Source organism: Zonotrichia albicollis, chromosome 3 (genome assembly GCF_047830755.1).
Source record: "Zonotrichia albicollis isolate bZonAlb1 chromosome 3, bZonAlb1.hap1, whole genome shotgun sequence".
NCBI classification, from domain to species: Eukaryota; Metazoa; Chordata; class Aves; order Passeriformes; family Passerellidae; genus Zonotrichia; species Zonotrichia albicollis.
This window is the reverse complement of record NC_133821.1, coordinates 86,368,655-86,390,388: the sequence shown is the minus strand read 5'-3', so window position 1 is coordinate 86,390,388 and position 21,734 is coordinate 86,368,655. Positions and strand designations below refer to the sequence as shown.

The following is a 21,734-nucleotide window of genomic DNA, read 5'->3' as shown; positions in this document are numbered from 1 at the left end:
GTCCTGCTGCCCTTCCTCTGTGAGGAGAGATCAATGGTCTTATTTGACCTCTTAATGATTCCTAAGAACTGAAGCCTTGGGAAATGCCTGGAGTAAATGTGTCTTACAACCACTCTGTTAGCTAGCAAATACCTGCCTTCAAACTAATCTGAAGGTGCAAAATCATTTCTATGTTGTCATGATTTAATCTCAACTGGCAGCTCAACCCCATGCTCACCCACCCCCTGTGGGATGGGGCAGGGAACCAGAGAGGTAAAATGGCAAAAGTTGTGGTTGAGATGAAAAGCATTCAATAGGTAAAGCAAAAGTGAAGCAAAACCAGGAATTCATTGACCCCCCTCCCATGGGCAGGCAGGTGTCCAGCCATACCCAGGAAGGCAGGGCTCCATCCCATTTAATGGTGACTTGGGGAGACAAACACCATCACTCTGAGTGTCACCTCTCTTTCCCTCTTCTTCCCCCAGCTCTACGTGCTGAGCATGACACCATAAGGTGTCTTCTTTTAGGACAGGAGAATTTTGATACTATCTTGTCACATTTAAAATGAATTGATTTTCATACTAAATTGAAATAAATTAGCTTAGTGTGCATCAATTAGTGTTTAAGTGTCAGAGATCAAAAACATTTGCTCTCCTCATGATCTTAAGTTACATATAATCTGATGGCAAGTATAAGAACTGCCAGTTTTGGCTTTACAACAGCTTCTTCTTGGAAGGAAAGCAAGAAAGCAGTTCTGCAAAAGTTAACTTACTAGTAACTGTAACTGCCTTTTGAATTCAGTTTCAGCTGAATTATATTTATATTTATTTATTATATTCATAGTAAAATACAGAAACATTTAAATGCCCGTCTGTCCATCTGCAGGTGTCCACAGTTAGTTGTTGAGGAAGAATTACTGTGGAAGTTCCATCTCTGAAAGCCCCTTTTCCAGAGATGACATTTCCAACTTCTCAGCATTGCTGTAGGGTTGTAGCTAGGCTGTGGCAGAACAGGAATTGCTTCTGGAACTGACCAAAGTTGTAAGAGGGTTGTGACACTTCAGGTGAGTAGGAAGGAGATAGAAAAATACCTCAGGGAGTGCAGATATCCAAATATGTTCCACAGCATTCTGAAGTCAGGAATTGAAAACCTTCAAAAGAAGTTGTGATATGTTTTCAAGAGCACAGAATGCTGATGTGTGGATCACCTTAGAAGTAAATGAATCATCAGCAAAAGTAATTGCAGTCTACATTCAAGGAAATAACATTGGAATTAGTGGATTATAAATTGCAACATCATGTAAATGAATACAACTCAGCTGAAACTGTAATTGAGAGAAACCTGCTCGAAAGTTGGATCCTAAATTGATTGATTGATTGATAAGTTTTCTCTTTAAAGATTTTTTGCATAACTGAAGTACATGGGTTTTGCGACTATTAATTTCAGTGTGGTAGTGAAACAGAGACTGATTTGCAGATGAATTTGGCAGTCTTCTTTTACCCTGGTGAAAAGGAGACCTAAACCTACTGCTTTCAGATTTGCTAAAGCTGTAAACCAACCTAATTTAAAATGACACCTGTGAAATACTTTATTTCCTTTTTTGTGTGTTGTGTTACAGCATTTCACAGTACCCAGAGATGGAGAAAAGAATGTGTCACAACAGCAAAACTGAATTAAATGCTCTAACAATATCTTATGTTCTTTTCAGGTTCTATGTAATCTCATTGGGCAACAGCAGTGGAACTCGTCTGTCCAAAATGGTTTATGGTGAATTTTTCCGCAGACCTGGCAAAGACGCAGAACTTATCAATTTGAATGTGGGTGGCTTTAAGCAATCAGTGGATCAAAGCACCTTGCTCCGATTTCCCCATACCAGACTTGGAAAACTTCTCAAATGCCATTCAGAAGAGGCTATTCTAGAGCTGTGTGATGATTATAGTGTGGCAGACAAGGAATATTACTTTGACAGGAATCCTTCCTTGTTCCGATATGTTCTGAACTTCTACTATACGGGCAAACTTCACGTTATGGAAGAACTTTGTGTCTTTTCCTTCTGCCAGGAAATAGAGTACTGGGGGATAAATGAGCTGTTTATTGATTCCTGCTGCAGCAATCGGTACCAAGAACGGAAAGAGGAAGGTCCTGAAAAAGACTGGGATCAGAAGAGCAACGACAGTATGGACTCCTCCAATGAAGAGTCATCCATATTTGACAAAGAGCTAGAAAAGTTTGATAATCTGTGTTTTGGTGAAATAAGAAAGAAGATCTGGGTCAGGATGGAAAATCCTGCATACTGCTTGTCTGCCAAGCTAATTGCCGTGTCATCCCTGAGTGTTGTTCTGGCATCAATTGTAGCCATGTGCATTCATAGCATGCCAGAATTTCAAAGGCTGGATGCCAATGACAGGGAGATTGGAGACCCTGTGCTGGAAGCTGTGGAGATTACATGCATCATCTGGTTTACTGCTGAGCTAGTGATCAGGCTCTTCACTGCTCCAAGTCAGAAGAAGTTCTGGAAGAAACCACTGAACATCATTGATTTTGTCTCTATTATCCCATTTTATGCCACACTGGCTGTGGACACCAAGGAAGAAGAGAGTGAAGATATTGAGAACATGGGGAAGGTCGTTCAGATCCTGCGGTTAATGCGGATATTTCGCATCCTGAAGCTGGCCAGGCACTCTGTAGGACTACGGTCTTTGGGCGCCACTTTGAGACACAGCTACCAAGAAGTTGGACTTCTGCTTTTGTTTCTGTCAGTTGGGATTTCTATCTTTTCAGTGCTTGTCTACTCAGTGGAGAAAGATGATGACTCATCAGAGCTGCAGAGCATCCCTATTTGCTGGTGGTGGGCAACCATCAGCATGACCACTGTTGGTTATGGGGACACTTACCCGGTCACGCTTGCTGGAAAGCTGCTCGGCACCCTCTGCATCATCTGTGGGATTCTGGTGGTAGCACTTCCAATCACCATTATTTTCAATAAGTTTTCTAAGTACTACCAAAAGCAAAAAGCTATTGATAGAGACCAGTGCAACAATGATCGCAAAGAGAAAAGCAATGACCTACCCTATTTTAACATTAGGGATATTTATGCAAAAAAGATGCACTCCTTCATTTCTAGCCTTTCTTCAGTAGGAATTGTAGTCAGCGACCAAGAGTCAACAGATGCCTCCAGTATTCAAGATATGGAGGATGCTTATAACACAGTATCTTTAGAGAATGGTACAGGAAAATGAGTTGAATCACGTTTGCTTCTCTTTATTTCTCTTCTGATTCTTGGTAAATGTGGACTGACAGACTTCAGTGAATTCATTAAGAGCAGTTGATTCTCAGGGTACTTAACTCTCAGCCATATTTGGACATTCTTTGCTCTGAGGATGCCATAAAAGCTTCATTGTTTATATGAGGTTTTAAAATATGCCTCATACAGTGGTTTAGTTTTTACACAACTAGTGTTATGCATTTTTGGAGACAAAAAGCTGGGAAAAGAGTTTTACAGAGTTTTACATGTGAGATAAGTGGAGTCTTTTTGATTTGTGAGTATTGTTGTTTGATTTGTTCATTGTTTTTTCCCCTGCAGCAGTCTCATATCTTACACAGAATTTGCTTTTATAATTTGCTGCTCTTCTGGTAGAGATACATTAAAAATGTGTAAGAACTATTGCACAAGTTAGTGAAGTTTTCACCTGCAAATACATTAGATAAATGAAGGAATTGCGTACATGTAAAACTGTGTTCACTAACAAATTTGTGTAATTTTAGAGTTGGGAACCCATTTCCTAAGTTGGGGCAGAAAATATATTGGTACATATTGTTTTTACTCCATGGAAGCATAATATTTATTAATTTCTTTCCAAAAGCACAATACATTTTTAGTTTGTTAAAATAAATTATTCTCATTGTGCCTGTATTTTTCCTAGGATCCAGCCATGGCCACGCTCTATCAGGCCCTAAAGGTTTTTAGTAATAAGTCCCAGGATGAAGTGTGAGCAGGATAGGAGCTTTTTATTCCATTTAGCCACCTCTCCTGCTGTTGTGACCCTGAGCGATTCTGGTGCCTGGAGGGGATCCCGCTGTGGTTAAGGCCACCTCAGTGGCTTCCCCAGGGACTTTGATTTCTGGGCACTGAAGCAAACATCTGTGGTGGTGTTTGGAAGTCCCTGCTCCCCAGTGCCAGCCCAGCTGCCCCTTGCTGGGGGCTGCTGCCTCGGTGGTGGGAGCAGCAGCTGGGCCGCTGTGCTGGGTCTCTGTCCAGGGCTGAAGTGCCAAGCAGTGGAGATGTGGGACATCCTCTTCTCTGCCATGTGTTGCCCATCAGGGACCTAGGGTGGGAGTTGCACCTGGGCATCTGTATTGGAACGATTTCAGCTCATTTTTCTAAAGCTCATCTGGTGGTGGTGGCAGCTTTCCTGGCGTGTGCCATGTGCTGGAGCAGTGCTCATTGCTTGGCAGAGTCCCGCAGCTCTGTGCATTCCCCTCCTCTCCAGGGATTTCTTAAGCAGCCAGCTAGCTCTGCTCTGTTTCAAGCAGTGCTGGAGAAGCTCAAGGATCTTAGAGTGTCATGTGGACCATATAGTCCATAGTGTTTCTGAACACTCATTTTCTTTCATTTGTCTAGTGACTAATGCTGGGCAACGGAGAAACGAAGACACTGTGATGTCAATATTTGCCTTGAAGAGAGGTTTGACTATTTTATTTTTTTAAATATTATTGGGTCAAATATAGAAGCCTGTACTGAACTTCTATTCAAGAAGATTAAGCTCCATAGGAATTGACTTCAGAACTGAGTAAGATGCCAGAAAATGACGATTTTGGCCACTGCAGAAACTTGATTTTTCATGTATCTGCCAGATTTTCTATTGCAAAATGCATTAAGTAAGTAACTGAGGTGCACTTAAATTTGCTGAGGCACCAAGCTCTAACCTCTTTCTGAGATGGAGAAACAAGAAAACAGGATTAACCTATACATTGTAAAGATGTGTCTCTCAGGACTGCTGTGCATCAATATAGTGATGTAGAACTTAAAGAAAATCTTTTGAGCTTTGGAGCAATCTCAAAATTTGGTTTGTTACTTGCTGACTGTTGTAAGGGTATGTGATGCTTCACAGACAGTTAAAGATAATTCTTCCCATATTTCTTGTAGGAATAGCAAAAGGCAAAGTTAGCCTAAATGTGATTTGTTCTTGCTGAACAATTAACATTAAAAAGATGCAATGATAACAAAATACTAACTATGTATGTTCATGTGAATCGAATAGGAACCAACAGAATAACAGCAAAAAGTTACTGTCCAAAGAAAATCTCTTTCTTTGGTGTCCATGTAAAGATATATTTATAGATATATATATATATCTTACATTGCCACTGAAGATCAAAAGCGATGAGAATACTGTAATGCAATAAAACCTGCAAGAAATTGTATTAAATAGTTGAAAAAGTGCTACTGAAAAATTTAGTTTTGTGTATCAGGCATTACTCAAGGATCACTAAATATACAAGTTTGTGGATTAAATTTTATGACTGGCAATTTTTCCTAAAATGGATAAGCTTTTGATTGATCTCATGAATCAGTCTTAAGGCTGTTACACTTTTTAAGTGCTCTGACTTTATGCATTGATACAGCTTGCAGCAAAGTGAGATGTCTTTGGGGACACATCAGAAGGTGAAGTACATATCCATATATCATTTAGTGTACACTGTTTTGATTTCTGTGATGAGATCTTGGCCTTTTTCGAATCAATTGTATCTTAAAAATGGCTTTTTTTGTATCCTTCACCCTTGCTGGAATAAATCCAGCACCTTGTTTTCACACAGGTGTGATTGTGAGCAGGATGGGAGCTGTGCTTCATGCCAAAGGATTTTCCTCTCAAGGCAGAACTGCAGAGTTTGACATGCACTGATGCTAGGCAGTGCCACAAGCCTCGAGTGCCAGAAGGAAGCAGATGAGAGCAAAGTCTGATATACTGCACATTCTAGGGGGCTGTTTCTTATTGAATTTGTCTTCTTCCCTGGTCTGCCGTGGCATAATGGTGATTTGTGATATCAGTGTCAACAGAAGTTTATTGCATATTGTTTTTCTTTTTCCTGAATCACATTTTTTTGCTTTAGAAACGCTTCCTAAATTCTCACCACCCAGCTTCTCTGTTTCAGATACCAAAGCACAGAGATTTCTATTTAGACATGCATCCCTTTTTGTATGGGAGAGATTTGTTCATTTTTATACAAAACAATTTACTGGCATGTCGTTGCTTTCTTTATTTTGATGCCAAGCTCTTCCCTTTTGATTTCCACAAATCATTTCCACAGGAGCATCCACCTTTGCCTGGCTTTCCCTAGTGTATAAAGGGAAGGCAGCACTGCAGTGTGTTGCAGCTCTCTTTGAGAGGCTTCCAGCTGGCCAGGGCATCACCCCACTGCCCACAGCTCCTGCCTTGCTGGGCAGGCTCTGGCATTGGCATTGGTTTTGGGGATATGTTAGTAGAGGAAAAAAATTCAGTGTAAAGGAATTAGAAAAGAGAAAAATGGGAGAAGGCAGGAAGCAGTCAGTCAATAGGGGTGGTAGAGAAGCATGAGAGAACCTCAGAAGAAAGGAAAAGAAGAAATTGACAGGAGGAGTCCTTGTATTTTTTCTCTTATTTCCTGTTTTCCTTTGTTTTTTCACCAGTGCTTTTTTCCCCTTTCCTTCCTTCTCCCTTCCATCCCATCCTACCCTGCTCCTACCCTGACCCCCCTTCCCAACCAGCCTGTAATCCAGCAGTGTGTTTATGTCCAAAAATGAGGGTCTTTCTGAATCCAGAAAGGCATGTTCCATCCCCTCGGATAGCAGCAAGCAGAATTTATCAACATGTAATTAGCAAGCAGAGGCAGTGCTTTTGTAGGAAGAGTCAGGGTGTTGCTCTCATTGTGGAACATAATTGTGGGGTAAATAAACATCTCGTTTGTGTCAGGCCTGTAAATGAAATACCACTTATGGCTTAGGTAGAAATTTGCAGTCCACAACTTGCTTCTGAAGGGAAGAGGAGGGGCAGACACTGATTTCTTCACTCTGGTGACAGTGACAGGACCTGAGGGAATGGCCTGAAGTGGTGTCAGGGCAGGTTTAGGTTGTATATCAGCAAAAGGTTTATCACCCAGAGCATGGTTGGGCACTGAGCAGGCTCCCCAGGGAAGTGGTCATAGCACCAATCCTGATAGATTAGGATTTGGACAATGCTTTTGGGCACAGGATGTGATAACTGGGGTGTCCTGTGCAGGGGCAGGAGTTGGACTTCATTATCTTTGTGTGTTCCTTCCAGCTCAGCTGATAATGTGATTCTGTGATGTGGGATCTCAGGATTTGAGCCCTGGGATGCAGGGCCCCCGAGACCATCCTTGGGGGGCCCGGGAGTCCTGGAATGTTGCCAGAAGTGTCTGGTGGCAGGACTTTGACCCTACACGGGAGACGACACCTTTATGAAGATAAGAGGGCCTCACCGGGGTGAAGGGTGGAAAGATTAGCTAATTAGAGGGTAAGAAACAGGGTTTAGGATTTATGTACAGGGGGGTTTAGAGGAGCAAGATGGAGGAATTGGGGTGTGTCCTGCCCTCCTTCTTCTTCCTCCTCTCCTCCATCTTCTTTGGCCACGGTGGCATTTTTGGATTGGTTATTACTAAGAGTACACCGAGTTATAAGAATAGATGGTATTGGGGAAAAATGATAAATATTGTACACGTCATAATGGGTATAAAGATAGGTGCCTGCCCGAGAGGGAGAGACAGTGTGCCCATGGCTGACTGCTGAGCGGATCTTTGTTAGGCTGAAAGAACATCTTTTAGATAAACAATTAATAAACATAAAACCAGAAAGAAGAACTGAAGCCTCTTCTCGTCCTTCGATACGCGGGCTGCCCAAGGCCACCCCCGGGCCTTTCAGGCCCCTCAAACTGCTGAGATAAACCGGACACTGTGATAATGCCAGATATTACCATTTAAAAGCAGACTTGTTGTTGATTCCCATGTGAATGGGTTGCTGTCAGGGACTGCTGAGAGTATCAGGCAGATTTGACTGGCAAATGCAGTCCACGGGCTCACAGCATGCCAAGGGCTCCTGACAGGCTGCTGTGTATTAATACATTTATTCATTTCCCCATATTCCTAACATCTAGAGCAAGTGACAAAAAACCACTAAGCTGTGGAGAGCTTCTCTAATATTTTTTGATTAGCTGACAGTGTTTGTGAAGCTGCTAATACTTCTTCATCCAGAAGAGGACATTTCTCAAATGAAATCACAATAACCCTGAGTTGGATGTGCAGTTTGTGACTGATAGCAGGAGCTCGGTCACAGTCAGTAAGTAATGCTGTCTGGTGTTGTGTGGCTGCAGAGCTGTTGCCTGTATTTCTGAAATGTTTATGCTCTGTCAATCAAGAGACAGCAGATGCCATTAAAACCATCTCAGCACTTTCCAGCTGCACAAGAATTGCAGCGTCTCTTCCAAGCACAGCAAAATGTCAGGGTTTGCTGAGACCTTCTCTTTTAATTTTGTGCATAGTTGTAGTTGATTTTTTCTGGTGAGCCTATGGTCCAGGCACAATCTAGCAGAAGAAAAGGTCACTGTGTGTGACCTTTTCTAGACAAGTTAAAAGATGTTCCTGACTTTAATTCAGGGCAATGCCCTCCCGGCTCACTGGCACAACTCAGGTGGTGCACAGAATGGTAGTTCACTGTGGAATGGGCTGATGGCTGTTGCAGGTAGGTAAGGAGTCAAGGCAGGGCTCCTTGGGGATGGATGTAATTTATATGTAATTGTATCTGCCCTCTGGACAGAGCTCATTTAGGTATATAGTATCAGATAAGGTATGACACTTTTGCTGAGAAAACACCTACATCTCATATCTTTTTAATGAATGTAATGCAGAGAGAAGCCTTTACTTGTGTTTTTATCAGGTCAAGGACTGTAGCTCAAGGGTTCTTTAATACACACATCCATCAGTTTTCTCCAAATCACATTGGGAGGGAGAGACTTTGCAGCATCCCCAACAGATCCATGAACCTTTAGCCAAGGATTTGGGTTCCCAGGAGGGAGAACCAATGCTGTGTGGTTTCATGTGATCTCATTTGGACTCCCCCAAAAAGCTAGCTGTCTGTTAAGAGTCAGTGATGACCTGCAAGTGGAGTTTCCTCCTGTAGGAAATTACTGCAGCCTCCTGCAGTAATTTTAAAAAACACATAATAAAATATGAGAGGGAGCAAACTGCTGCTGGCAAAGAGGCAGGCGCAATATGCTGACAGTACTTTTATAAACCAAATTTGCATTATTTCTTGGCTTGTAAGCTATAAAAATATTCTTACTTTGTCATGTGTTGCAAAATCTGCCACTATGCATTAATACAAATAGAATAATGGAGCCAAGTCCTGAAATTGCAGCATTAAAGATGGAAAAAAATAATCTTGGCATGGTGAAATTGCAGAAATACTGTTTAGCTGCCACTGCTGTTTTATTGTTGCAGCTGCATCAGTGGTGAGAAGGAGCAAGGGACCATGCACAAATGGTATGCAGGCTTCCCTTTCTTCCTTTGCCTGTTTAACACTGACCATACAGGCTCAGAGACCCCTGTAGCATCAAGGGCTGCTCAGCAGACCCTTCCTGGGGCCCAGTGTGGAGCCACTTGTCCCTCAAGAGGAATGTGCTTGTGCAGGAAAATAATGAGGTTTGTATGAAATAGCCCTTGGGGAGGTAAAATAGTATCACTAAATTTGGTGTTGCCACCCTCCTATACATCTATGAGACCTGGGAGAGAAAGCAGAAATGAGGAAGAAGTTGAAGGGTCAGATATTTAACAGCAGCCATTTGAAGGCTACTTTGTGTTATGTTAATCCAAGGGCTCTTACTGAATCACAGGTAATACAGAATTCTGTATTCTGTATTTAGCCTTGAACCCATTCCATGAGGTGGAATTATTGTCTTCCCACAGTGTTTGAGTTACAGCTACAATATGTGCTTTTCTCAGAGCCAGTTTCTAGATGTGATGCTGTTGCTGCCTTTCAGGCTGACTGGACTTTGGATCTTTGTGAAGTGTTGCATGAGCCATAAATCATCCTTGCAGCTTCTACCCCATTTCCTAGAAACCTGGAAACTATAAGCATGAAAGAGCTCAAAGTAGTTTCTCTGGTTCGATATTATTTTTTGACAGCACCAAATGACATGTATTTCATGGAAAGAGATTTCCCCTGCTCCTGAATTTTGTACTTTAGGAATTTTTTAAAATAAAGTACTTTAAGAGCAGCTTAGGTCCTAAGATGTAATTTTCTTCCAGGCAGTGTCACCTCAAGTATATAACTAAGTATTCATTTCTTCAGTTTACACAGTTTCAATCTTACATATTTGGATTGTGTATCTTTGGGGGAAAAAGTGCTGAATAAATAATTCCAAGTGCCAGAAAGCTGGTTGAATGCTCATTGAGCGAATTCCTTATGAACCAGAATGATCCTGGTGTCAGACAGCATGGCTTTATGAGTCTCTTCTGTGGAAAGCAAAACACTTTCCTTATTTCTCTAAATATTTTGGGGATGTGGAATAACAGCCTTGCTGTTCTGTGGTGATGGGGAGCATTGAATTAAATGAAGGGCACAATGAACATAAGGTGGTTAAAGGGGAACATGACTTTTTTGTAAACACCTCACTTCCCTTGGGACAGTAATTTTCATGTTGTTTCAAGGTTTTTTTTTTTAAAGGCAAAAACACAGATACCCAAACCCCCACTGGTTTTCCTTGCTGGTATTTTAAAGATTAAATTAGCTCCAGTTGCAGTTATAGAAAGAGTGCTGGCTGGTGGGTAGGATGGAGGTTGGGGTATGTGTGTGTGGAATTTTTATAATTTATTTTTATATTTGATGCTTTTGCCTTTGGCATCACACACTTTTGCATTGGCTTTTTTTTTTTATTGGCTGAAGAATCAAAATAAATAATAGACAATCTTTATCTGTAGATTTTTTTAGGCCACTGAATGCGAAGGAAAAGTTAGATTTCAGCATTTCAGTCTTGACAGTGAATTTAAAAACTCATCCGAAGCATTCCTAAGCAACATAAAAATTTACACCTAAGTATGACACATTTCATGTATCTCAAGACACAAAGCTAAACTTCTGGCAATGTTCAGTGAATGAAAGGTTAATAAAAATTCAGGTGTTAATCTGCTTCTGTTCTAGTTGCATATTCTTGTGCAGTAATGTACTCTTGGCTCTTAGGCTGCCTCTAAATGGGAGTCTAGTGCTTCTGGAATTTTATATATCTAGCCTTGTACAGACTGACTGGACAGCAGTCAGAGCATTATTGTGCAGGCTTTTAGCTGCCTGTCAGCAAAGGTGACCTCTGCTCATCTGCTGCTGCATTCCAGAGGTGTGCAGGGAGAACAGGCAAGTGGGACTGTGGGGCTTTGCCAAAGTCACTTGCAGCAGAACTGCTGGGTTTTTTTGGCCTGCTTTCATTGCATTGTCACCTGCTGAAGATATTTCTGTTCTCCATTTAATATGTCGATTAATCCCAATGAGGATTTGTGGTATCTGGAAAGGATTTATAAAACACAAGTGTTCCTTGAAAGCAAGTACTGACCTGAGGCTGGAGAGGTGGCTCAAAACTCTTTTGCCCTGGCTTTTCTGCCTTGTCATAGGAGTAATGACTGGGCAAGAAAGGGAATGGCATAACAAGCTGTAGAGTTCCAAGAGCCTTTAGGGCCACTGAGAGTCCCTATGAAAATAAGCAGTGAAGGAATCTGGGGACTGGGGTAGGGGATCTGTGTGCGGGATGTGCCACAGCTGTTGTGTGCTCTGTGCGCCAGGTGATGGGTGGGAAGAAAACATCTCTGCACCACTGGATTTCTGCTGCTCAGGTGGCACTGTCTACTGCAGCTTTCTGTGCCCTCACCACAGTGTCCTTCTCAGTCCAATGCCCATTTTTGCAAGTGTTAAAATGCTTCCTCAGACCTGAAAACAGACAACAGATGTAATGAGAGCAACTGTAAGGTTGCTGAAGTAGTAAAGAGGGGCTGATGGCAAGAGCCATGTCTGTAGAGAGGACATGCTGCAAAGATGCTTTGTTGGAGAATCTTATCTTCCATGTCTTGAAGCTTTTCCTTTCTTCATCTCCAGCAGAGAAGCAAACAGTGGTTTTGGTTGGAAGAGATCTTAAAGATCATGCAGTTCCCCCTTCCTTCCATGGACAGGGACAACTTCCACTAAACCGGGTCGCTCAAAGCCCCATCCAATCTCTCCTTGAACATTTCCAGAGGTGAGACATCCACAGGTTCTCTGGGCAAATTGTGCTAGTGTTTCACCACCCTCACAGTAAAGAATTTTTTCCTTACATCCAATTTAAACCTACCCTCTTTCAGTTTAAAGTCATTCTCCCTGGTCCTGTTACTACATGCCCAGGTAAAATGTCCCTCTCCAGCTCTCTTGCAGTTCCCCTTTGTATACTCAGAGCCACGATTAAGGTCATCTTTGAGCCTTCTTTGCTCCAGCCTGAATAACCCAGCTCTCTCTCTGTCTTCATAGGAGAGGTGCTCCAGCCCTCGGATGATCCTTGTAGACTTTTCTGGACCTGCTCCAGGAGGTCCATGTCCTTCCTCTGCTGGAGACCCCAGAGCTGGATGCAGCCCTGCAGGTGGGGTCTCATGAGAGTGAAGCAGAGCTGCCCTCCTCTCTGCTGCCCACAGTGCTTTGGCTGCAGCCCAAGGTGCCACTGGCCATTGCCAGGGCACATTGCAGAGCCACGCTGAGCTTCTCATCCATCAGCACCCCCAAGTCCTTCCCCTTGGGGTTGTTCTAAATCCATTCTCTGCCCAGCCTGCACTTGTGCTTGGAAGTAAAAGGGCTGGGTGTCTTAGCATAGCTTTGCAAAGTGCTTTCTCCCTTCTTGTGGTCATTATGGAACAGATAAACCACTGTGGAATGTAACCTGGGAGATAAATTTGTCTTGGGCAGGGAACAGTCTAGCTCACTCTGTGGTCTTTGTTTTCCTTTTGCTTCTGTACTTTGCATCCAAGTGGGTTTTGGCAAAAAACACTCCCCTTCTTTGCCTGCAGCATGTGCCAGGCTTTATAATCCATCCAATGTTCCCAGCTATTCAGCTAACTAAAAGAAAGGGTGAAGAGAATAAGGTCAGAAGAAATGCTTTGTATTGCTAAAATCCTGTTCTGCATATAATTTCATTTTCCCATTCCTTTAAAATGCAGATGACTTCCCCATCAAAAATCTAGTCCACCATACAAAAAAAAAAAAAAAAAAAAAAAAAAAAAAAAAAAAAAAAAAAAAAAAAAAAAGGAGTAGGCCTTACATGGGCTGAATGATTGTTTTTTTTTGGATGAAGATGAAAAAGAGAAGAAAAATGCTTGGCTTCTTCGAGGTGCAAAAAGGCAAGCAAAAATATTTTAATAGTAACTCTCATGGCCAAATAATTCCACAGTTATGAAAGTGATCGTTGTTTGGAGAAATCATCAAAAAAGAAGCTATATAGACATTTGAACATAAACATAAGGAAAAGTAAAAAAAAAGTTGCTGCCTCTTTTCTCTCTCTGACTCCTTTTGTGGAGATTGAGATTCCTTTTTCTTGGCAAGTCAGATGATGAACCACTTGTTAACTAAGTGGTTGAAAGGTATAGTTGAAAGAGGAGCTTGGAGTCTGAGACAGCTCAGCATGGAGGAAACCACCTCCGTGATCAATCTTGTCAGCTTTTGGCACCTTAATTAAAAGTTATCTTTGACAGAGTGAGGGCAGCTCAATTGCTGGAAAAGTGGACGCTAAGCATTTTATTGTGGTCCTTTGGGAACAAGAGTACTGAAGGGATCAGCAGCCAATCCTGCTTCCACCAGGAGGAGACCACAGTGGGAACTGCGATACAGTGAGCTCGGGGCATCGGGACAGATCCGGATCAAGGATCACTTCCCATGGTGAGAGCTCAGGCTACAAAACTGCAGCCCTGCCTGAAGTTCCATGTGATCCTGTGCCAGCCATTCTGTCATCTCACACTTCTGGTCTCTGTCACATCTTCTGCCTCTCTTTCTGACATTTGAGCTACGTAGGGTGGCAGTGATCTCAGTCTGTGCACTCCATCCCTAGCAGGGGTATGTGGTGCTCCAACATGAGGCAGTCAAGTCCTCATCACTGGGAAAACGGTGACTTAGGTGTAGAGAAGTGGAAAAGGTTGAATGCTTGTTAGAAGAACTGATTTTTGCTTTGCCCAGGTTATTTAACATTAACTGTCTTTAATGAAATATCTATGAGAAAAAAGGAAGACATACTAGTTTAGGGGGAAGAAAAGTAATTGTGCCCTGTGCTGTCCTCTTGTCCTGTCATAGTTATATAAAAAATAGCGTAATTGATTACACCAAACAATAGATTTTTTTTTTTGCTTGGTTGCTGAACCAGTTCATTTGAAAAAATTCTGTAATTTAAGACCCTTTGAGCTTTTTTCCTTAACTCAATGTTTCATTTGATTTGGAGGAGTTAATTCTTTTGCATCTAATAAAACTTAGACTGGTTTGATGTGAAAAAAGAAAAGTTTCACAATGAAAAAGTATTTTTTTTTAGAATATGTTGAAATGCAAGATTTCAGCATCATTGGAAACAAGAAGCTCTCAGAAAATTTCACAATGAAATATGCACTGTTCCAAAATCCCTCCTGCCTTTTTTGTTTTGTTTTTGTTCAGTTTGTTTGTTTTGTAGAAAATTCCCACCAGCTGTGGGCTGGATTCAGATACAGTTTCTCTCTCTGTCACAGCTTTTTTCAATGAATTTTCTATTCACAAAAAATTGTTCTCATCCGGTTTTAGCTGTATTCTTTGGACAATGCTCGTTTTCCTTGGAGAAGTCAGAGAAAAAGAAGGAAAATCTTTGTCCCTTCCATGATTGCTGTCATGGATCCATTGATGTCTGTGACACTTTACCAATCACTCAGGTTATTGGTAAAGAGAAATGAATTTTCTGCTTTATTCAAGGCAGAAAATGAAAAGCAGTTACCAGAAAATCACATCCTGGTAAAGGAAGTGAGTCCATTTTAACAAGTTTATGAGGGAGAGCTTCATTATGAAACATAAAAAAAGAAAACACATGAAAAGCCTGGTGGACTCCATCTGTTCATATGATTCCTCTGATGGGAATCTAACTGAAGGCTGATCAGAGAGAAATTTATTGTTTCTTTTAAGTAATAATTACAAATGGGTATGTGTATTCTTCATTAATTAGCAAGTATGTTTTGAATAGAGTACTCTTCAGAAAATAAACTTGCACCAACCAGTAACTGCTTAATGGCTGGTAAACTGTAGTGTTCTTAAATGGATGTCTCAGATCAAGAGGGAATGTTATAATATTATTACTTAAAACTCATGCTGTTTAGTCTAGAGAAGAGAAGGCTTGGGCAGTTAGAGTAATCTTGTTGTATATGAATGTCTTTTGCAAGAAAACGATAGGTTTGTGGTTTTTTCCTGCACTGTTTAGGGCACAAAGCTCAAGCCAAGGAGAATGAAGATGTAGGGCTGGTGGTAGAAGTGGCTCAAGAATTCCTTCTGTTTGCCTGGGGCCCCTTGCTCAGCCCCAGCTCCAGCTGCTCGCTATCTCAGTCAAGCTGAACCAAATCTGTGTAAAGGTAGAGCAGATTGCTGCAATGACCCAGGTTTAGAATAACAATAATAATTCTCTGCTGAGTGGGAGAAGGGAGGTGTGAGCCTGAGCAGTTGAAAAGGCCCTGGATCACTGCCTTCTTGATGGAGACCCAACTCTTTTTTCGGTGACTCCATACTTGCAGCAGCAGACCAAATTACAGAATCACAAAATCAGTGAGGTTGGAAAACACCTCTGACCAGGACCATTGAGTCTGACTGTCATGGTTTGAGCCTGGCACAGAGCCAGTGCCCCCCATGAAAATGCCTCACCCTGGTGTCTGCTGTGAGATGTGACCAGGAATAAGCAAAACAGGCTCCAACTTAAACATAAAGAACACTTTATTACCTAAACTACAGGAAAATAGGGAAAGACTATAAGGAAAAGAAAAAAAAATTGAAAACCTTACAAAAACCACTTTCCCCCCTCCCCACTACCTGACTTTCCCAATCCGATACATTCTCCCAAATCATCAACTGCCCAGCCTTGGCCCCACACTTTAGTATACTCAAACTGCAGTTCATGAAGAGGAAAGGAGTCCTTCTTGTTCCATAGGCTTCCCCTGGAAACACACTGAAACCTCGTGTGCTTCCCTGTCACTTCGGCACCGCCCGGAAAAAAGTCCTTTTGCCGCTTGTGACATCTTCCTTCCATGCCCAGTGCTCTCACCACTGACGCATGGCCAGAGCTGCTCTTAGGGTTGTCTTTCAAGGATGCCTTGTCTCACTCCAAAAAGGCACAGTCTCTGCTTTTGGGACATCTGTCCCCCCCATATTTTTCCAACCCCCTGGGGCCGGGGGGTCCTCACGAATGAACCCTCCTGGTTTTGAGCCACTGCTTCCCCCTAAATGCAGTCTCTGTGTCACAGGAACAACTGAGTCCATGGTCACAAGAAAAGTCCAGCCAAAAGGCCACTCCAAATCATCTCTCCCCATTCAATCATCTCCACGTTCTTCGGGCCAGGTCCTTGTCTCATCTCATCTCTCATCTCCCTTCTTATTCAGCTTCGAGGAGGATTAGCATTTTTTGCAAGGCCCCAGTCATGAAAGAAAGGGTTAAAAGTTTCAGTCTCTGTCTGTTCCGGAATGCTGGTACTCCCACAGGTGCTGCTGCTCCGCCGGCCAGGCTGCACTCTTCCCTCCCCTTTCTCCTCCCGGGCTGGCTGCTATCACATTCAGACGCCGGCTCTCCTCTCTCTCCCTCCTGGCGGGAGGAATGGCTGCCCGATGTCTCTTGGGGCTCCCCCACCCTTCCATCCTTGAGAGCTTTCTCACCCCCATCTCTGTCCAGGCCCCGGGCCTACCGCATGGCTGCCCCTCCCCCGCCCAGCAGCAAGGCTGGACAGGGGAGGGTGATCTGACCTCTTCGAAGCGACGTCCCAAGAGAGAGTGCCAAGGGCAGTGCCCTGCTTTTTAACCCCTGTGTATTCTCGGAGGTGTGTCCAAACCCCACTGGCTACACCAGGTGCCAGTCTCAAACCCAAAACCTTCATTGGTTTGACCACAGCTTCCCAGAATTCCCACTCCTTCCTGGTCAAACCACCACACTGACATATGACTTGAATAATTTTTCAGTTTACTGGGGGTAGGAAAATGTGCTCCACTGAGGTTCTGACTCTGTAGCTTCAGCAAGGACTTCACTGGGCTACCTACCTGTGTCCAGAGGTGTCCCTGGCCTCAGAACTTGAGTTGTGCCCAGGATAAAACAGCTGGATGATGGGACCCAGCCTTGTACATTGCATTGCTGTTGTTGCTCTGTCTTGACTCCAAGGGAGGAGTTCATGTACTTGGTGGTATGGGCTACTATTTTCCCATGGAAAAGGAAGAAGGAGTTTTGAGGATAAAACTGGGAATATATGTCAATAAAAAGTGAAATAATTTTTTACTCAGTAAAACAGTCCTTGGGAACTTGAGTGAGACACAGGGACAGTCTGCCATGAGAGCAGATTCTACAGCTACTACCAGTCTTCTATGTATTTGCCTAATTTTACTTGCTATAGATGATTTTTGGTATGTGAGCACTACACACACATGATATGTCTTGCCCTCAGCACAGTTGTAAGGAATCACTAATAATCCTATTTCCTCTCTGATTTTAATAGTCAAAGTGCAATCAATCCCCTTCTTTTTGATCTGTTCAATTTATCATTCACGTATTTGCATGTAGTACTGAGAAATTTTTTATAGTTTTGTTATCATATAGCTATTAATATTTTAATTATGTAAATTGAGGAGAGCTGGACTACTGAAAGGAAATCCTGAGCCTTACCTGTATGTGTTTCATCTGCCAGAAGCAATGTATTTTTATGGCACTGAATTTTTATTTTTTTTTTCCCCCAGGAAGCTTTTTTCCAGAGGAAATTTCCAAATCCTGCCCTTCCATTGTGATTGTGAATGGGTTTTGGTTTTGTTTCAATTTCCATGGCAACAGAAAAATTTGTTTTCTGACAGTGTTTGAATACAAAAGTCTAGTTTCCCTGGGCTCTTTTGAATACGTCAGTTTACATTTTTATCCCCTCAAGTGTTTTGAACCCCTGTCCTTTCACCCTTTGACTCCTTTTAGTTCTGTGAAATCTTTTTCCTTAGTCAGGACAGGTTTTTTTTTCCATACTTTCTTTATTTTTCAGACAGAGTTCGGTTCAGTGTGCTGATAGCAGAAATACATGCCACATTTTATACTTAGGAGTTCAATTCTTTCCTTAGAGGAAATCATTACTTTTTAGATTACTTCTAAGCACAGAAGTTACTTCAAATCTAGTTTCAAGGTTGTGGAATACGACCATTTTAATTTGAAAGTCAGGACCTAACTTTCTTTGTTATGTTTTGCGTAAATTCATGTATCTTGCATTGTTTGACATGTTCATCAGCCAGTCCATGAGTGTGCTTGAAGAGTGCCAGCTACACAATCATTAAACTTTGTCTCCTGTATTTTTCTGTCTTTCACCGAGTCTCCTGTGATTTTCAACAAAATACTTCAATTAATTCCTGAATAGATACCAGACATCTGGGGTATGCAGACCTTCATCATTCACTGTATAAAGGATGATTGCATTTAACATCTGACATCACCTGTGCCACCTAATTATCTTAAGTACTAAAAAGCTTCAAGATCCATGGTTTAAATTCAAGCAGGCTCTAAAGTTTGAATGTGAAAGATGGGTAGGAGAAAGTCAGGGACATGACAGTCTTACTCTTCTGTCCTTTGCTTACCTGTTTAGCTCCTTCCACAAGCATCAGTGAAATAAGTTCCATCTCGGTGTCCCACCAGCCAGTATTTAATGTGAATTACCCTGTAAATGCTGTTGTACCTCTCTGAGCCTGGCCAGTTTTCTTGCTCAGTTCTTTTCCAGCTGAGCTGGAATACATATAGGGCCCCTTAATTAGAGAGGAAGATATTTCCAATAGGTCCCCAAACCTTCCCCTACTCATTACTCCTTCTCTGTCAAACCAAATCAAGGCAGCACTCATAGCACCTGCCTGTGCAGATCTACTTCCTGCCCTACTTTGATAAAGGAGAGAAGAGCCAGCAGCCCTGACATGTGAGTTACTGGCAACAGGATAAAGCTCAGAGTGAATTATTGGGGCAGTGCAAACCTTTGAACTCTGCTTTGTCACCACAACAATCATGGAATTAAGGGAAAAACCAAAAAAAAAAGGATCTGCTTGGAGTACAGCTTCTAGGGATAGATTGCCTCTTCAGAGGACAGCTAGTACCCACAACAGGCATTTCCAGGTGCTTCCTAACTTTTAGAGAATGTTGTGCTGATAGAAGGTAACTTTCATTTCATTAAGGCATTAATAAGATTTAACTTCCAGCATTGCCTATTTGGGCAGTTATATGCAGTCTTTTTTTTATATAGTCTTTTACTATATTTATCTATGCCTTTGGTGTAGTTGCTTATTATTAATAGATGTTTATATAATATAGACTTTGTTGATTCTGATACAAATGAGTTTTCTGTTAATGTTGCGATCTGAGCTTAATAATGCACTCTGCACTACTGTTTGAAAGTCATGATAAAGCTTCTCTGCAATTTTATTTTTTGCTCTCAGTGAAATATAACCAGCTTGTATTCATTACCAACTTAGATATTTATAACTGTATCTGATTTGTTTTTTTTAGTTGTTAGATCTTTTATTGCTTTTCTTGCATGGATTATCTGAGAAAATTGCATAGGCTCTAAGTTGTGGGAAGAGTCAATCCTTATATCTTAATACGTGCCAAGCAAACCTATCATGTCACTCAGCTGATTTGAGAGTTGTTTTTCTTTTAGATAAATGTTTTTAAGTCTGTATCTATTTATGACTTTAGCCCCTTGTGAATGGTTACTGGAGGTCATCTGTTGTTGGTTCAGAAGTACCCGTTAATCATGCAGGAAAGGGAGCATGGGTGAAACATAAGGATTTCTTCCTGTGGGAAAGTGAGCAATCATTTTTGTTCTAAATTAGTTCACTAGAAACTGTGAAACTGTATTCCAGTCCATGCCTTTGTAAACATTTAAAATAACAACTCCAGTTTCTGAAGGTGTAAAGAAACAACTATTTTTCCAGCATCTATGCCTATTCAGTCATAAAACTTTTCCTTTAAGGAATATTGGGAAGTCATTTACAGTATAACATCAAATGCCAGCAAAAAATATACTGCTTCTTTTGCTTAAGTATCTACTGATTTTTGATGCTTCATTTTCATCTCTTTACATATTCAGGTAGGTGTTGCTCAAATAATTCTTAGACCCCAGAATTTTCATTGTATACCAAATGAACGTGTACCTTTAATAAATACCGTAGGTGTTAGAATAACTACGAATACTTTGTATGAAAACATCTTTATTTTTACCTGACCCTTGCTTAAAAATATTCTAGGACACTACAAAGCTGAAGCTGTGGTTTGGGAAGCCCAGGACAAAGCCTCTGCCAGGCTGAAGCTGAGAGGAGGGCAAGGTGCAAGGGCAGAGGTCCTGGAGTGAGGTGATGGAGAGTTATTCAAGCACTTCTTCATCTGTAAATTCTTTAGAGTGGCACATGTTGTCTGGAACTAAAAAGCGATATCAGCAGTTAATTGTCCATTAACAAGAAAATCAATTTGTAATTATTTTACAAACTTCAGTCTTTTCAGAACTTTTCTTATTAGCTGCCATCTACAGTAGAAAAACTGCTTGAATTTTGGTACTGTTGGTACAAAGACCATCATAGATTTACAGATGAAACCAAGAGGAGTGAGAAGCCCAAGTAGTCATAGTTTTGGTCATTTTAAGAATCCCTATACTACAGACTACTCCAGTCCTTCTGTTTCTGTTCCTTTTGGATGGGAAGTGTTTGTAAATTTGGTTTTGGAAAGGTCCAGTGTCCTAGGCCATCATGGTTCCTACATCCTCTCTCAACAGAGGAGAATATTAAACCTGTCCACAGGACATGCTGGCCTTTCCAGGGGAAGGGCATTATGGCTTACTGTAATACTGTCTGGGAAATAAAACCAGATCTACTACTCTTCTATATCCCTCTTTTAATGAAATTTGTCTCTAAATCCTTTTAATCTTGGGTTTTTTTCTGTTTTTTTTTTTTTTTGTGGTTTTTTTTTTTTTTTGTTGTTAGTAGTTTTTTTCTCCTGAGAGAGTGTGGATAGCAGCGCTCTATCAGTGTTAGAAAAATACAAATTTTGTTTACTTTGTTACTTTTTGACGGCTGGCTTTGACAAAACAGTGGATTGATTTTATCTGGTCAACAAATTATTTCCATTAATCTGCAGCCCCGGAAACCTGCTTGGATCTTGGAAATGCATCTGGTCCCAGTTTCAAATTGAATTGTCTCATTTTTATTTGACATGAGTGAGCATGGACACTTGGATCATAATTTCATTTCTGTGCATCACAATCCACTCTTCCCAGTCCTCTTCCATTCCCAAAACAAACTTTTGTACTTTTCAACTGTAGCTGTTGGTTCTGAATTTTCTGGAGGGTATTTATGGCACAGAATAACTGTTCAGGGAAACAAGCCTCCTTCAGTGAATTCCTATTTGTGTGCATAAGCTTTCCTTGGAAACACTGATGTTGGATTTAATTCCTGATATTATCAGTGAACTTTTCTTTATGCCCAGTGACTGCCATTCTTTGCAAGGTTCTTT

At 41.5% G+C, this 21,734-nt stretch overlaps 1 protein-coding gene across 4 annotated transcripts in view; it reads left to right on the top strand.

Annotated features, from left to right (window-relative positions):
• The window catches only part of KCNS3 (potassium voltage-gated channel modifier subfamily S member 3), a 35,166-nt gene extending 16,625 nt beyond the window's left edge, over nucleotides 1-18,541 (top strand). For 3 of the 4 annotated variants that reach the window (XM_074538063.1, XM_074538064.1, XM_026795154.2), the window contains exon 2: nucleotides 1,688-18,541. In XM_074538063.1, the coding sequence (XP_074394164.1) occupies nucleotides 1,688-3,218 (1,531 nt within the window). In that variant the 3' untranslated portion in view covers nucleotides 3,219-18,541. The remainder of the gene's footprint in view (nucleotides 1-1,687) is intronic. The other variant, XR_012579686.1, reaches the window with a different exon arrangement.
• The last annotated feature ends 3,193 nt before the right edge of the window (nucleotides 18,542-21,734 follow it).